Source organism: Caretta caretta, chromosome 3 (genome assembly GCF_965140235.1).
Source record: "Caretta caretta isolate rCarCar2 chromosome 3, rCarCar1.hap1, whole genome shotgun sequence".
In the NCBI taxonomy this organism is placed as follows: Eukaryota; Metazoa; Chordata; order Testudines; family Cheloniidae; genus Caretta; species Caretta caretta.
The window spans coordinates 116,089,118-116,107,517 of record NC_134208.1 but is presented as its reverse complement, the minus strand read 5'-3'; the positions used below and the strand labels follow the sequence as shown (position 1 = coordinate 116,107,517).

The 18,400-nt window shown below is 46.3% G+C and overlaps 1 protein-coding gene across 7 annotated transcripts in view; it reads right to left on the bottom strand.

The window, feature by feature from the left end:
* Positions 1 to 18,400, bottom strand: part of ESR1 (estrogen receptor 1) — a 297,584-nt gene that overhangs the window by 105,647 nt on the left and 173,537 nt on the right. For all 7 annotated transcript variants that reach the window (XM_048844214.2, XM_075126808.1, XM_048844211.2 and 4 more), the window contains one exon: positions 17,175 to 17,291. In XM_048844214.2, the coding sequence (XP_048700171.1) occupies positions 17,175 to 17,291 (117 nt within the window). The remainder of the gene's footprint in view (positions 1 to 17,174; positions 17,292 to 18,400) is intronic.

Below are 18,400 nucleotides of genomic sequence, written 5' to 3'. Positions count from 1 at the left end.
TGAAATGTATGGGTTATTCCCCTTCTGTCTGTCATTTCCGGAGGCAGTTCAGAACTATAGCACAGCCCGTGCTAGCTATGCCATCTTCTGTAGCCTGCTGCCAGAAGATTCATTCCAAAGCTGTATAAAAATTTATAGAATATGATTAGTAAAAATAACTTCATTACCAACCAGTAAACTATGTATAGTAGGCTATGGCCAACCAAACATATAAAAATTAAATATGGTCCATTGGCTAGGAAGCCAACCACAGGAGGTAGCATTGTGAAAGACACTACTAGCAGAAGGAAATCATCAGATAAGAAATTTACCATTCTGCAGCTCAGCATCTCCCACAATTCTAATATGTATGGAAAGTAGCAAGCTGTGAACAGAAATAAGGAGTGATAAGAAAAGCAGAGTGAGATAAGGAAGACCTTCCTCCTATGCCCAAGTTAATTGCCCAAAATGGCATTATTATTACTGGACCTCTGGCAGCAGTGTCTTCCTGCCAAAAGGTCCTTCTGCAGAGAACAGAAAGTCAACCTTATAGTGTCAGATAAAGGTATTAACTGATGACATTGTTGCCCTGCAGATCTCTGCAATGGAAGCAAGCTCTTTCTGCCCACAAAGTCACCATAGATCTTGTGAAGTGTGCCTTGATGCCATCTGGAACAGAAGCACCTGACACCTTGCATGTATCAACAATGCATAGCTTGATCCATTTTTAGCTAGTGATAGCTTGGATACCCTGAGCCCATGCAATTCAGATGAAACAAGGAGCCCGAATCTTTTTGTTGATTCAATGTGCTTGACAAAGATCTTCAGTAATCTTCAAACATCTAAGGTATGCCACAGTTTTTCTGTCAGGTGCCGTGGTTTTGAACAGGATGAAGGGAGGACAATCTCCTGTGAGGCATGGAAAGAAATTCATTCTAGTCAAGAATAATCTTGGGTTCTTAACACCACTTTGTTACCATGGACTATACAGTAGAGTTCCAGTACAGATAAATCTGCCAGTTTAAAAAACAAAACAAAAACACCCACTCTCCTAGTAGACATGATGGCAACCAGAAAACAGGTTTTGATGGATAGGTAGAATGGAGATATTGAGGTCAGTAGCTCAGAAGGGTATGTAGACCTTTCAATACCAGTGACAGATCCCACTTAGGAAAGATAGTCTGGCTAAACCTGTGGTTAGAAGAAACTGCTCTGATAAATCTGGATATCTGTCAAGAAATCAGAGGATCCTGTGAATATAATGCTACTTATGCTGACATTTTATACCTTATGGAGCTGGACTGAAGTCCCTAGTTTATATCTTCCCAAAGAAAGCCCATGGTAACTGGGAAACCAGGATCCTTGGGGTTTTTGTTATGTTCGACACCACAAACTAAATCTCTTCCAAAGTGATTTGAACTCTCCTTTCCTCTAGATGAGCTTCAGCACTGAAGGCCTACTCTTCCACCTGACAAGAGCTGTGCTAGAACTAATTCTTCCCTCTCAATAGTCAGGTTGTCATTTGAAGGCAGTCTAAATCTGGAGGGACGAATGGGCCTTGGTAATGGATATCTGGTCTCATTGATAGATGCAACACTGGTACCATTTTCAGTTCTACCAGATCAGAGAACCATGATCTCCTTAGCCAGTGCAGAGCTATCACTATCATCTTTGCTTCTCATCTTATCTTCTGGATCTCCTCTCCTAGAAATGGAAAGGGTGGGAACAACTATATCAGGTCCTGTGGCCATCTCTGTGAAAGGCATCTGTCCCCAGTAATTTAGGATCTGCTTCCTTGGTGAAGTACTGTGAAATCAGGGTGAAGACTTCCTGATTCAGACACAATTCTGAATTGCTGACTGTGAATCTGCTGAGCCAGTTTGCTTTTTGGTTCAGCTCTCTTTTTATGTGTACTGCACTAATAGAAGGAAGTTTTCATTCCATTATCTCCACCACTTCTTCAGGTAGAATTGCACTCCTTGTTCCCTCTTGGTTGTTCATATATACCACAGTGATCGCATTGTCAGATGAACCAGAACACAGTCACCCTCCAGGTAGTTCTGGAATTTCCATAGGGCAAGCCTGACAATTCTGATCTCCAGTAGGTTTATTCTCTGATTCCTTTCCCTGGGAATCCAAGTACCTTCAACTCTCCTGTGCCCCAGATGCACTCCCCATCCTGTCAGGTTGGCAGTAGTTGTGTGTGTATGGGTCTTCCTATGTGCCTTTTAGATCCTTGCAGACATTTGTAGGACTGTTCACCACCTTAGAGTTCAGCACCTTGTTCAGAATCAGTACCTGATCTTGCACGTATTCCGGTGAATTGTTCCACAGTTTCATGAGAGAGGCATGGAGGCACCTGATATGGGACTTTGCCCAAGAGCGAATCCTGTACATGAAACCAAGAGTTCCAATAGCTGTAGACACTGAGCGAGGGTCAGCCTTGCACATTTTCCCAACATGGATATCAGGTTTTGTATCTTGTGGAATCTGTCCAGTGATGGGTAGACCTTTGCCATCACAGAAGCATCTATCTCCACTACCAGGTGAATTACTTGTGTAGAAGTAATCAAGTACCTCTTCTTAGTGTTTATTGTAAATCCATGTTTTTGAAGAAGATCCAGCATCCAGAGTGTGGCACTGTGTGTCGCTGCTTGGGTCAGAATTTTGATCAAGATGTCATCTAGGAAGGAATACAGGTGAGTGCTGCAAGGCCTGAATCTCACTACCACCACCAGCATCTTGGTAAAGAGCCTGGGCGGCTGAATGAGAGCATTTGGTACTGGCAGCAGGCCATGCCATATGCAAATCTCAGCAGTCTGTGGTTGCATGGTCATATGGAGAAATGTATCTGCTAGATCAGCAGTTTTCAAACTGTACGTCAGGACCCCCTTTTAATGGGGTCGCCAGGGCTAGTGTTAGACTTGCTGGGGCCCAGGGCTCAAGCCCAAGCCCCACAGCCTGGGACTTGGACTTCCGCTTCAGCTGGGGACAGTGGGGCTCAGGTTACAGGCCCCCCCCTACGCCTGAGGCTGAAGCCCTTGGGTTTCAGCTTTGCCCCCACCCTATCCGGGACAGCAGGGCTTAGGTGGGCTCATGCTTCAGTCCCCCCTCCTGGGTCATATAGTAATTTTTGTTGTCAGAATGGGGGGTGGGGGGAGTTTGAGAATTCCTGCACTAGATCCACTGAGGCAAGGAATTCCCCTTGGTATAGGGATGCCACCAAGAAAGCAAGGGTCTCTATCTGGAGTCTCATTTTCTTCATCAGTTTGTTCAGCAGCTTGAGATCCAGAATGGCTCTGACCCACCCATACACAGCTGGACAATGAAGAAAATGGAATATAGTCCTAAGAATCTTTCTTCTGGGGGAACCCTTTCTATTACTCCTATGTCCAAGAGATGCAAGATTTCATTTTATGGGGTCACTTAAGATGGGGGGAAATGGATGAAAAGATGGGGTATGGCCCTTCGTTCCAGGGAGTATCTGCGACTCATTCTCTCTCTCATCCACTAGTCTGTGGTAAATCGAGACTACTAAAAAATGGGAAACTCTGCCTCATAGGTTCAGGTCTGGGAAGAGGCATATTGGTTTATCATCATAGTGGGCTCTTAGAAGCTATGGATCCACCTCTGGATTTTCCACTTGATACCCTTTTCCATGGTTAACCCTTGATATACCTGTTTCTTTCCTCTGGTACCTTTGTGAGGATGGACAAAAGGAGTCCTTTTGTCTGTTGCTTGCCCTGTAGTTCCACCTTGGAGCACTGAGGGGGGAGGGAAGGGGCTGTTTCAGTTTGGCAGTACTCTCTGCCACTGTTTGGTTTAGTTTTTCCATAAAAAGGGGAGAGCCTGGGAATTTAGATAAGCACAGAATATATTTGGAGAGAGCATCAGCCTTCTGGGCTGAAACTAGATATGGCTTAAAATCTCACTGCATACATTTTGAGGCCTGTACCACAAAGGCCGCTGTTACAGAAATTTTTTAAGTGTAGACCGTTAGTCAGGACAGTCTATCCTTCAGGGCCTTAAGGTCACCCAACCAGGACATTGTGGAGTTCTTGCAAAGCATGTAGCTGCCAAGGCTGCTTTAAAAATGGCTGTCAAGGCCTCAAAGTCCCTTTGAGGGTGGTTTCTACCTTTCTAATAGTTGGATGGGATCATCATATATTTAGCTAGAGATGCCCCTAAAGAATCAACCATTGGTATGATATACCTAAAGAATCAACCATTGGTATACCTCTAATGGCATTTTTCAGCTCTTGCAACTCATAATATCTAAATGCATGCCTACTTATGTGTTTACTCTTATCAGGTGTTTCCCATTCCTCTCTGATCACAACCTGAAAGGATGTGTGCAGTGAGCTTGCTGTCTCAGGTGAGGCTTTGGACAGCAGGTACTATGTTGCCCTGATTTGAGCTGGGAAGAAGGGGAGCTGAGTGCCCAGCTTTTCTTCCTAGGGAACTTGGGACCCATTTTGGGGGAAGAGGAGGGAAGGAGAAAACACATGACCGTTAAGGGTTTCTCCTCTACTCCCTCCCCTGGCCTGTTCTGCCTTGGAACTTAACCCAGGCTGGCTAAAGTTCTCCTCATCCATAGAGTCTCTCCACCATTCTGCTCAACACCTCCAGATCATGCTCTTAGGTGTGGGAATTGTGACTTCTTGGTGCAGGTGGGGACCCAACATGCCTGCCCGGTAGTCCCTTGCTTTAGCAGTGCAAGGGTCAGCTGGCTGAGAACAGGCAGGGCACAATTTTCCCTCCTATGAGCCTGTAAGAGCTGCCTCATGCATAGAACACTGCTTGGATTTAAGCTCATGTTTGCATGACAGCTTTACCACACCTTGCGGGGCAAAGGAGAGGAGTCTGTCAGAGAGGCATTGCAGTACTGGCTCTGGGTGACTAAGACCATGCCATGACTCAGTATTCAAACCAGGAGAGGGAGAAGAAAAGCTGTTTGCTAATGTCTGAAAAATTGGATAAAATAATAAGCTGTCAAAAAAAATCTGGAGCAAAGTGAACCACCACTTGACTGTTGCCACGGAAGCAGAAAGAGCTGGCAGCAGGCTGGAGAAGAGGGAGTGGCTAGCATAGGTTGTGCTACAGCTTTGAACAGCCTCCTCAAACTGTGGACAGAACGGGAACAGCCTATATGTATCAGAACTGTGGGAGAGACTGAGCTATAGGAGAAAAAGACAAGGAAGAAATAAAATAAGTAAACACAGTGACGATCCAAAGAGGGAGGCATATTTTCCCACTGAATGATACCGATTGTGACAATAAATACACAACAGTAATTAAAAATTTAGTTACTACATAGAGGCTACATTACACCCTTGATCTTTGTGCATCTTCTCATTGACATCCATGGGGATTCTGCTATGGATGGAAGGAGTAAGGTATCCTAAATGTATGGCTATGTACCATAATTAAAAATGAATTTCACTTTCTCCACCGAATGACTTTGAAAAGCTCTACTGAAGTAAGTGAAGCTATGCTGATTTACATCAGCTGACACTATACCTTACATACACAAGCACAAAAGCCTTTACTAAATTTATTTAGCATGTCTCAGGGCACTCATTACTTCAAGATTTTTGCACTGAATACAGTAATTAAGATTTGCATAGAGTCATCTATAGTGGACTCTGCCATTTACCTTTCTTGGGTTCAGCAGCTGTGCATACTGCTCTCTTGTTGTTACTATTAGTATTTTTATTACTGTAGCAACAAAGAGCATTCCTTATGGATCAGGACCCATTATTGTGAGAAACCTTCTGCCAAAAAGGTGTCTCATGTAGCATGTCCTGAAAACAGACTGACTCATGCTTATCTTCTACAATTGGTCATTCTACAGGGAGCCCCCCTTGACCAAAAATGCCTTAGCTCCAGCTCTAATGAGCTGTGCGTTCTGGGCACTGTTAGCTGAATTTGCCACAGGAGGGCCAGTGCTTCAATGGTTTCTGTTGTAACAGAACTGAATCCATTTGGACCAAAGCCTTGCAGTAACGCTAGAAAGAAAATGGGAGCCAATGGAGGTGCAACTGCACTGGTAATGCAATGTGTTCTGAGGTGCTTTTTCCTGTTGAGGTGGTATGCTGCACTCCACACAAGTTAGGCTGCAATGCTGCCATCTTTGGTCCCAAATACAGTGAGTGACAATAGTCCAATCTGCAGGTGACAAATGCATGATTCATAGAAACTCACTGAAGATGAAGAGGCTAGTTTACCGGCAAGGTCTGATGTAATGCTGGCAGACCAGAGTGCTAAGGCCTCATGGCCCCAAATGAACACTGACAAATGCATAGCTGGAAACCAGTCTGTCTTACCCTTGTTTTGCTAACAGAGGTATGAGGTGTATGAGCCAGTGTTCAGACTTAATTAAATGCTTTAAGCTGCTGCATGTATTAATCTTATTGAACATCTGTACCCCATATTATATGGTTATAAGAAGCATTTGCATTATAAATCTCTAACTGTTGTGACAAAGTTCCTCCTCTACCTTGGTGGGTCTTGCGTTTATTGGCAGATTTGCTCACTTTGGAGCTTCACGGCAGCCCTCAGTTTGGTCATTTTCGTGAACCCACAGTCCAGATCAACTCCTCCTGTATCTGACCAGCAGTTGGAAGGTTTAGGAGGGAACATGGGCCCACCCTCTACTCCGGGTTCCAGCCCAGGGCCCTGTGGAATACAGCTGTCTAAAGTGCCTCCTAGAACAGCTGGGTGACAACTACAAGTCCCTGGGCTACTTCCCTATGGCCTCCTCCAAACACCTTCTTTATCCTCACCATAGGACCTTCCTCCTGGTGTCTGATGATGCTTGTACTCCTCAGTCCTCCAACAGTCCGCGTGTTCACTCTCAGCTCCTAGCACCTCTTGCTCCCAGCTCCTTACACGTGCACCACAAACTGAAGTGAGCTCCTTTTTAAAACCTAGGTGCTCTGATTAGCCTGCCTTAATTGATTCTAGCAACTTCTTGATTGGCTGCAAGTGTTCTAATCAGTCTGTCTTAACTGTCTGCAGAAGGTTCCTGATTGTTCTTGAACCTTCCCTGTTACCTTACCCAGGGAAAAGGGACCTCCTTTGGTTGCTGCTCAGCTATCTGCCTTCTATTCTCTCCTAAAGCCCCCTGGCCTGGGCTTTTCTTACTCTTTGACCCTGCTTCAGTTCCCCCCCGCTCCGACCGGGCCAGACGCTTTTTCTTCGTTTTGTTTTTTTTTGCCGCCGTTCGAGTGCTGGTTGGCTGCCAGCTTGCTGCCAAGCCCCCCCCCCCCCCCCCATGCCTGTTTTCGGATGCTGCTATTGCTCCAGCGGATCCCCCCCCAAGGGGCAGTCTTTGCATTTTCCTGCCGTGACCCATTAGGAGCTGCAATTTTCCCTCTGCCATCCCCTTCTACCCCAAGGCTTGAGATGGACCTAATAACTTTAGCCTGTCAGAGGCCCTGTCGGTGGTCTGCACCCTGCCTGCCTCAGCGGACCATGAGGCTGCACCAAGAGCCCCACCAGGGAATAACTGGGAAATCGGAACCCCCCCCACTCCCCATGAGCTGCAAAAAGCGTTGGGGGAGTTTTTAGAAGACATCCGTGGCTCCCGCAACAGGGTACAGCTAGCTCTCCAGCTATGGGGGGGCTTTGATCAAATCCTCCAGGCCACAAGGGCCCTTATAAAGGAGGGTAGAGGGAAAGGAAGGCACAGTGCTGCGGCCTATGGGAGGCCCACAGCTTCCGTGATGATTTACTCACTTATGGGATGGGTTACGGATTGTTGCGTGAGCCGCCGGGGGCCACAAACACCCTGCCAACAAGGAACCCCCATCCCCCCAGCCCTTCGCATGACGCCTCATTATTGCAACTTTGAACACCAGGGGCTGTAGGATGGCTCTCCGCAGGTCCCAGGTGCTCTCTTACCTTCGGGAAGGGGGGTACTCTGTGGTTTTCCTGCAGGAGACCCATACAGATCCGACTGCCAAGGACAGCTGGCGGCTGGAGTGGGGGGACAGGGTCTACTTTAGCCACTTCACGATTCAACAAGCTGGAGTGGTGACCCTGTTCTCCCCCAACCTATGGCCCGAGGTGCTAGGGGTCACTGAGGCCATGCCGGGCCACCTGCTGCAACTCTGAGTCCGTATGGAGGGGCTCGTGGTCAACGTCGTTAACATCTATGCCCCGACAACGAGCCCGAAGCGGCCACAATTCTATCAGCGGGTGTCCGACTTCCTCGGCACCCTAGATTCTCATGAGTGCCTAGTCCTGGGAGGGGACTTTAACACCACCCTCGAGGAACAGGACCCTCAGGGGCCTAGCTGAGCCCGGCCACCGCGAACATTCTCCGAGAAATAGTCGAACATCACTCCCTAGTAGACGTCTGGCGTGACCACCACCCAGATGACACTTCCACTTTCACCTTTGTCCGGGTGGAGGCCCATCAGTCACACCACTCTCGGTTGGACCGTATTTATTTATCCCATTTCCATCTTTCACAAGCCCACTCCAACATTCGGCCGGCCCCATTTTCCGACCATGATCTAGCCACCATAACAGCCTCCCTCCGCGCAGAGAGACCGGGGCTGGCCTATTGGCATTTTAACAACAGCCTGTTGGAGGATGAGGGCTTTGTGACGTCCTTTCGGGAGTTTTGGTTGGCCTGGCGAGAGCAGCGGCGTGCCTTTCCCTCGGTGCGGCGATGGTGGGATCTAGGGAAGGTGCGCACCAAACTCTTCTGCTGTGACTACACCCGGGGCACCAGCCGACGGAGAAATGCAGCAATAGAGCAGTTGGAACAGGAGGTCTTAGAGATGGAGAGGCGTCTGGCCGCCAGCCCCGAGGACCCGTTCCTCTGCGGAGCGTGCCGGGAGAAGCGGGAGGAGCTCCGGGCCCTTGAGGACCATCGGGCCCGAGGTGCCTTTGTTCGATCCTGCATCTGCCTCCTTCGGGAGATGGAGCGCGGCTCCCGTTTCTTCTACGCCCTGGAGAAAACGAGGGGGGGGCCAATAAACACGTCACCTGCCTTCCAGCAGAGGACGGCGCCCCCCTCACGGATCCGGTGGAGATGTGTGGGAGGGCCCGTGACTTCTACACAAGCCTTTTCTCCCCGGATCCGACCGATCCTGGCGCTTGCAGGGTGCTCTGGGAGGAACTCCCCATGGTCAGCGTGGGCGACCGAGACCGGCTAGAGCTGCCTCTCACCCTGGCCGAGTTCTCGGGAGCCCTCCGTTGCATGCCCACCAATAAATCTCCGGGCATGGATGGGCTGACCGTGGAGTTCTACTGCGCGTTCTGGGACATCCTTGGCCCAGACCTAGCCACTGTCTGGGCTGAGTCTTTGCAGGGCGGAGTCCTCCCTCTTTCGTGCAGGCGAGCGGCGCTCGCCTTGTTGCCGAAGAAGGGGGACCTCCGCAATTTACAAAACTGGTGTCCCGTCTCGCTCCTTAGCACGGACTACAAAATCGTAGCAAAAGCAATCTCGCTGCGGCTAGGGTCCGTGATGGTGGACGTGATCCACCCAGACCAGACCTACACTGTTCTGGGCTGCAGCATTTTTGACAACCTATTTCTAGTCCGAGACCTTTTGGAACTCGGGTGTAGAGATGGTCTGTCGTTCGCCCTCCTGTCTCTCGACCAGGAGAAGGCATTCAATAGAGTGGACCATGGGTACCTCCTGAGCACTCTGCAGGCGTTTGGATTCGGACCTCAGTTTGTGAGTTTTCTCCAGGTGCTGTATGCTTCCGCGGAGTGTCTAGTTAGGCTCAACTGGACCCTGACCGAACCAGTCAGCTTCGGGCGAGGAGTATGGCAGGGGTGCCCCCTCTTGGGCCAGCTGTACGCCCAGGCGATCGAGCCCTTCCTCTGTCTCCTCCAAAGGAGGTTGACAGTGTTGGTACTGCGGGAGCTGGAGCTGCGGCTGGTCCTGTCAGCGTACACCGATGACGTGCTCCTCGTGGTCCAGGACCCGGGCGACTTGGCAGAGGCGGAGGCTTGCCAGGCCATCTATTCGGCAGCCTCCTCCACCCGAGTCAACTGGGTCAAGAGCTCTGGCTTGGTGGTGGGGGACTGGCGGCAGGTGAGCTCCCTCCCACCCGCGCTTCAGACCATCTGGTGGAGCGTGGGTCTACTGTTCTACCTAGGCGTTTACCTTTCTGCCACGCACCCTTCTCCGCCAGAAAACTGGCGAAATTTAGAAGGCGGGATGATAGAGTGGCTCCAGAAATGGACAAGCCTACTCAGATGTCTCTCCCTCCGAGGGAGAGCACTGATGCTTAACCAACTAGTCCTGTCCACACTCTGGTACCGGCTCAACATCCTGGTCCCAGCCCCGGGTTTCCTGACCAACCTCCGGACATCGATTCTAGAGTTCTTTTGGTCAGGAATGCACTGGGCCCCTGTTGGGGTTCTTTATCTACCCCTGAAGGAAGGAGGGCAGGGCCTGAAGTGTCTGCACACTCAGGTCCGTGTCTTCCGCCTCCAGGCCCTGCAGAAGCTCCTTTATAGCGCAGGTAGTTCGCCATGGAGCATACTGGTGCACGTCTTCCTGCGCCGCTTCCAAGGGCTCCAATACGACCAGCATCTCTTTTATCTTTGTCCGAGAGGTTTTCCGCGACACCTCTCCAGGCTGTCGGTTTTCTACCAGGACCTCCTCCGGAACTGGAAATGGTTTTCAATGACCAGGTCCGTGGCGGCCACCATGGGAGCAGATCTCCTCGCGGAGCCCCTGCTACACAACCGTCAGCTCCGTGTGCAGGTGGCAGAGTCCCGCTCGGTGCGCCAGAGTTTGGTCCTGGCGGAAGTCACAAGAGTCGGAGACCTCCTGGACTATGACTGGGGAGACTGGCTGGATCCCCTGACGCTCACTCAACGCATGGGGCTCTCCAGACCTCGTACCCCCCGACGCGTACTTCAGGAGGTGAAGGCCGCCTTGATGCCCGCTGCTCGGGCTTATCTCAACCGAGCCCTGCACGAGGGCGCACCCCGTCCACCCTCTACCCCAGGCCCGCCAGACCTTTCAATTGGGCCCCTACCCCGTAGATCCCAACAAACCCCTCACCCTTTCACTGTGAGCCGGCTGTACAAACTGCAGCCGGTCAGCTTCCAAACCGCGCCAAGGAAACATCTATATACACTCACGCTTCACACCCTTCATGCCCACACCCTGGTGTCCCGCCCCGATACAAAGTGGCGGGACCTCCTGCCACCTTTGGAGGGTGAGCAGCCCCGGTGGGCCAGCCTGTATTCCACCTTTGTCCCAAGGGCCATTGGGGACATTAGTTGGCAGCTCCTTCACAGAGCTGTGAGCACAGGCGTGTTTTTGATGTGGTTCACCCCCATCCCGGATATTTGCCCTTTTTGCAACATGAGGGAAACCCTGGCACACGTATATTTAGCATGCGCCAGGCTACAGCCCCTTTTCCAGCTCCTCACGAATATTTTATTACGCTTTTGGCTACACTTTTCCCCTCACCTCTTTATCTACACACTCCCCATCTGTGGCCCCACAAAGTCACGGGATCTCCTGGTTAACCTCGTCCTAGCCCTAGCTAAAACAGCCATTTATAAAACGAGAGAGGGGAGGCTGGCCAATGAAGCATCCTGCGACTGTAGGGCCATTTTCGATCCTCAGTACATTCACGTATCCGGGCGGAGTTCCTCTGGGCGGCGTCCACCGACTCCCTTGACGCCTTTGAGGAGCGGTGGGTGCTGTCAGAGGTTCTCTGCTCGGTGACCCCGTCTGGTTCCCTCCGTCTGACCTTTTGATTGAGGGGAAGAGCGAGAGACCCCAGCCCCAGCTGTTGCCGCTGTGGATACCATCATCACTATCACCTAGGAGGGGTCCTATCACATGTGGGTGTACGTCCCCCCCCCAGCCCCAAACCGCCCACCCCGCAGCCGTGCCCATCTTGTTGGGCACTCAGGAGAGGAATAATCGGTGACACTGGGCGTGGCACTCAGTAACTCGAGGGGGTGGAAGACCACGAGTGTTGAGGAAGCCCCCCTGCTCTGGGCCCAGGCTAGCCTGAACACTTCTCCCTCCTGCAGGCTGCTGTGTTATACCCGCGTTTGCTTTTGTTTTGCCGCATAGTTTTGATTGATCCTTTTTGGTGATTTCTCTGTAAGTGTTACACAAATAAAATTCTTTTCTGTTTCAAAAAAAAAAGAAAAAAAAACCAATTACTCTCCTATAGCCATCTGGCCCGACCCTGTCATACTGTGTAACTCAAACAGGAAAGAAGCCTAAATTAATGTAAAGACTGGCTTCCTCTAGAAAGCATTGGGTCCTGCCCACAAGAAGGCCAACTGAAATCAAATAAGCCACTGTGAATCATCAAAGGACAGATACTTTGTTGATTACTTCTCCTCCCTGAAGAGGAGATCTGCATTTGGACTTGTCCCATCAGCTTGAACTCTGGGAGAAGGGAGTAGAAATCCCTCTCACAAGAATAAACTGGATCTCTATGCTGCTTGGACTCGTCAAGAGCAAGATTTGCATTAGCAAATGATCCCCATTGTTTGCCTTGGGTCAGCCCTTAAGGATGTTAAGGCTATGAGTGCTTGAGGAGTTTGTACTTGATACTTTGTCGCAGAAATCTAAGTATAGAATTCACAACCAGTTTGGGATTTGTGCCCCGTTTCTTAACAATCTGTCCTGGAGGTTGGTATACATGCTCTTGAGCGCCTCCAGACAGTTTGACACGTGGAGGAAGGTATTTCTCACTGTTGTGGCTACTTGGACAAACTGATTAGTAAGGAGTCCAGTAGGACCTCAAAGGCTTCAAGCTATGTCACTGAATGGAAGGCAGAAGATGTCCACTGAAAGGAGAGGTCAGAGAATCTTGACTAGCTCCTTAAAACATTTTGTTCTTCCCACCAACATCACTATGGTGGAAGAGGTATTTGTCTGAGCAGCTTTGATTCTGGTACTGCAGCAATTGCCATATCTTACCAGTTCGCAACCTAACTAGCTACACTCAAGACACTACACAGGACACCTGCAACCTTACTGGAGCAGGTAAACCCTATCACAGGTTTCTCATGTCTTCGTGTGGGACCCAGGCAGAGTTGGATGAGCTAGTGACCTCCCACCTGACTGCTATGAAACTCATAAAAATGTGCTGTGTCTCAGATCAGCCTGACTTGAGACCTATAAAAATTAAACAAATATGGTTTTCTACCATGTAACATGCTAGATTTGGCTCAGGACAGATCATGGAGGTGCATAACTTGTTTAATTACCTCTATGCTGTCCAAGCAACAGAATAAGAACTAAATGACCACCAGTGTCTCCACAGAGTTGTCTGGGTGTAGTTTCAACTATCAGCTCTGGATCCAGGTGTTACCTTATCAGGCATTGAAACTTTCTGATGAAAATGGTCACAGGTTCTGAGGAGATATAGAGCCTGGTGGTGAGAGAAGTTTCTACAGGATTGCATTAAAAACAGGAGTTTCTCAAACTACTGTCTGTGGACCACTGATGGTTCACATACAGTGCTTGCTTGGTGGCTGGTCACAGGGCATTAGCTCTTCCTATTTTCAGCTACTAAAATGAGTTGAAAACCAATTAATGTATTTAGCTGTCTTTTTAATATTTTTCAATATAAATCAGTTACACAGTTGCCATAGGGATGTTATGCCATCACTAATGGAAAGGTCCATGGACTGCAAATGGGAAGGACAGCGGCCACAGTCTCTCTATTACGAGGTGGTCCACATTATGAAAAAAAGTTTGAGAACCCCTGAATTAGGAGGTGGTCAGGGACAAATTTAAAAGTAGCTATTCTTTTTTGTCCTAAATTTAATCCCCAGAACTGGTGCTAAGGCTATACTGCTGCTTAAAAAAATAGAAGCATATGTACATTGCTGTTGAATATATCACAGCTGAGAAAATTATTAGACTGTATACTTAAGAGGAAAGAGAATATCAAAAAGCCTTAACTCAATAGAGATGTACTGGATTATTCTGACAATGAAAGCAATGTAAATATAAATGAATGAAAAGATCACGTGTAACGTAGCACAAAATGATACAAATGTTGTATTTGAGAAACCGTATATGATCATATAGCTGAAGATGATATTGCATATATACAAGAGGACAGAGTTAAGGTAGCAGCTGCAGCCTTAATTGTGATATTTTCTGCTTGCTTAACTATATAGCCTTAATATTTCTTTACTGTATTTTTTTGTTGTTTTGTTCTGCAAGGACTACGTTTTTCATGATGGAAAAACTCCAATCAGGTGCTCCAGAATATTAAGTTGAGAGCCACAATACACACATATGCATTCCATGAATCAATTATTGGAGTTCTATTTCAGTCCGAAGCTAGAAGCCAAATGAAGGGAGTAATTGGCTGCTCTGAATCACCAGGATGATAGAAATAATGACAGAGAAAAGCTGAAACATTCTGAATAGCCTAAAATTGGAGTCCTGAGCCAAACCTCTCTCACCTGAGAAAAATAAAGAATGAGCACTGGAAACCCTCTCTGAACATTCAGAAGACACCACCATCCAGATTTAAGTCTCTGCAAGATACTATTGCTAAGACTTCCTTTACAAATAGGTTTAGATAAGGTTAGTAATTTTTTAAATAAATGTGACTTTGAAATATTTTCATTAAAAACACAGACACTATCTTCCTTCCATTTTAAAGCAGGTGCATCTAATGTCCAGTTTTATAATTCTCTGCATTTCAAAATTAATTGCACTGTTAAACATAGAATACCAATTAAAAATGATTAATTTTTGGATGTTTTGCCACATTTTCAAATATATTTATTTCAGTTCCAACACAGAATAGAAAGTGTACAGCGCTCACTTTATATTTTTATTACAAATATTTGCACTGTAAAAATGATAAACAAAAGAAATAGTATTTTTCAATTCACCTCATACACATGATGTAATGCAGTCTCTTTATTGTGAAAGCACAACTTACAAGTGTAGATTTTCGGTTACATAACTGCACTCAAAAACAATGTAAAACTTTAGAACCTATAAGTCCACTCAGTCCTACTTCAGCCAAATCACTAAGACAAACATGTTTGGTTACATTTACAGGAGAGAAAGTTGCCTGCTACTTATTTACAATGTCACCTGAAAGAACAGGCATTTGCATTGCACTCTTGTAGCTGGTGTTGCAAGGTATTTACGTGTCAGATATGGTAAACATTCATATGCCCCTTCATGCTTTGGCCACCATTCCAGAGGACATGCTTCTATGCTGCTGACACTCATTTAAAAAAAAAAAAAAAAAGCCTTTAGTCTGACTGAACTCCTTGGGGGAGAATCGTGTGTCTCCTGTTATGTTTTACCCTCATTGTGCCATATATTTCTTGTTAACAGCAGTCTCGGATGATGACCGAGCACATGTTCGTTTTAAGAATACTTTCACTGCATATTTGACAAAACGCAAAGAAGGTAGCAATGTAAGATTTCTAAAAATAGCTACAGCACTCGACACAAGGTTTAAGAATCTGAAGTGCCTTCAAAAATCTAAGAAGGATGAGGTATGGAGCACGTTTTCAGAAGCCTTAAAAGAGCAACACTCCAATGTGGAAGCCACAGAACCCAAACCACCAAAAAAGAAGATCAATGTTCTGCTGACTCAGATGACGAAAACGAATGTATATTGATCTGCTCTGCTTTGGATCGTTATTGAGCAGAATCCATCATCAGCATGGATGCATGTCCTCTGGAATGGTAGTTGAAGCATGAAGGGACATGAATCTTTAGTGCATCTGGTATGTAAATATCTTGCAATGCTGGCTACAACAGTGCCATGTGAACACCTGTTCTCACTTTCAGGTGACATTGTAAACAAGGAGCAGGCAGCATTATCTCCTGCAAATTGTAACCACACTTATTTGTCTGAGCAATTGGCTGAAGTAGGACTGAGTGGATTTGTAGGCTCTAAAGTTTTACATTGTTTTATTTTTGAATGCAGTTATTTTTTGTACATAATTCTACTTTATAAAAGTTCAACTTTCATGATAAAGAGATTGCACTACAGTACTTGTATTAGGTGACTTGAAAAATACTATTTTTCTACAGTGCAAATATTTATAGTCAAAAATATAAAGTGAGCACTGTACACTTTGTATTCTGTGTTGTAACTGAAATCAATGTATTTGAAAATATAGAAAACATCCAAAAATATTTAAGTGGTATTCTATTGTTTAACAATGCAATCACTCACATGATTAATCGCAATTAATTTTTTTTATCTCTGCCTGTCCCCTCCCCTTGCTTTCTGTCTGTTTCTTTAACAAAAAGGAGTGGTAATTTAAAGGAGGGAGAGAAGACGTCTACTGGGGAAATGCTCAAAACTCACTATTAAAACATCCCAAAGGTCTCTTGGAAAGAACCTTCGCTCTGAGAACAGTATAATAAAGGTTATTTGATGGCAGTGTCCTCTATTTATAAAAAATTTTCCTCTAGACATTAATCATCAGATATCTCTAGTACAATCAGTTTTGGGATGTGCAGCAACCACTGTTGACATCTAAGGCGAATTCTTCTCTCACACCAGTGTAACTCCAGTGTCTCAATGTAATTACTTGTGATTTAGCTCAGTGGGCCTGAGGTGAGAGTCCGGTCCTGAATATTTCAATACTGGAAAAGGAAATTAATCCAGGTGCACTGTGTCAGGGTGCTAGAACAGCTCTGAAGGTGGCAACCCTTTATAAACCCGCAGCAGTAGTGCAGTAAGAGCAGCAGTACTGCAAGTCTCTCCAAAGTGCCTCACCAATGTGTTTCATACCTGACCTAGGCACAAGATAATTAACAGTCTGTTCCCATACAAGTCTTGGCCTACCCTCAGAAACAGTCCACAAGATGGCAATAACGATTCTGCGTTTTACTATGTGGATACCTGTCCACTGGGACCTGAACTGAGACCATCAATGTGTTTCACAGAGCGCTGAATGGCATATTGCAGAAAAACAAACATTTAGGACTGGATTTCATGATAGCCTGCGGCCAGACAAATCCACTTGTGAGGAAACAAATTTTAAAATATTAGGGGTGAAATCCTATTCACACTGAAGTCAATGGCTACATTTCCATGGACTTCAATTCAGCCAGGATATCACCCTCATTTACTCATGGTTGGGATTTTTTGGCCAACAACAGTTGTCTTTGCTTAATTGTGTTGGTTGTCCAGTTAAGCAGCCATCAGTGCTAAAAAGCGTGTTGTTTGTTGTGTACGTACCACCTTTCATCATTCCCACTTCATAGCACTTCCGCAGCCGGCAGGCCTGACAGCTCTTTCTCCTGTTCTTGTCGATGGTGCACTGGTTAGTAGCAGGACACATGTAGTCATTGTGCCCTGTAAAGCCAGAGGAAAAATATAAAAGTAGAATTAAAGAAAAATAGACAATCCCTTAACAGTATTTTCCAGAGTTCCTGTAATACTTTATCTTAAATTTCTCATTGAGTATTTTTCATGACCACTCTAATCATAAGAAATTTGATAACTTTCCCTAAACAAGCATATTAGGTGTATACTTGTGCTTTATTAATGGATGTGCTGGTGGTGGCGGCTCTATAGTGAAGACAGAATTTATACTTCCATTGCAAGTTCCATTTTCAGTATCCTATAGTGAAGTAGTGTTAGAAATATGTCAAAACACTTACTTAATAAAAAGAAAAGGAGTACTTGTGGCACCTTAGAGACTAACCAATTTATTTGAGCATGAGCTTTCGTGAGCTACACTCACGAAAGCTCATGCTCAAATAAATTGGTTAGTCTCTAAGGTGCCACAAGTACTCCTTTTCTTTTTGCGAATACAGACTAACACGGCTGTTCCTCTGAAACCTGTTAATAAAAAGAATGGACATCACAATTCTAATAGTCAAAGCAGAGGACTGATGGCAGGATTTCTGTGTTCTATTACTACCACTGGACTTGAGGCAATTTGGGAAAGTAACTTTATGCCTCAAGTTTAGTCATCTGGAACATAGGTGAAATTATCTACCTACCTCCCACACAGGTCTGTTGGGAGGATTAGGTAACTGATTGTGAAGTACTGTAAAGGTCCTTGGAATAGAAAGGACCATAGAATATTTTTAGCACCCACTACACTTTTGGGCAGTGAAAAAAATACATGAAATCATAAAAACATAATATAGAAGTGACAAATATAAATCAACTAATTGCATTTCATATCTAGGTGGGCTTCAACTTGAGTTACACATTTTAAAAGTGACAATGTTTAGAGTATTCCAGCAGTAGTGCCTTTTCACTGTGAGCCCCACTACATTTGAAACCGGTTGATGACAGTTACCCTATAGTCAGGTCTGCCACAATAGACACTATTACTTTCAATAGGCTTATTATCTATTCCTAGTAAGATGCATTACATTTATGCACAAGGATTTTTCTTGTCTCACCTATTTAAAAAACAACAAAAACACACCACACATACCACCTACAAC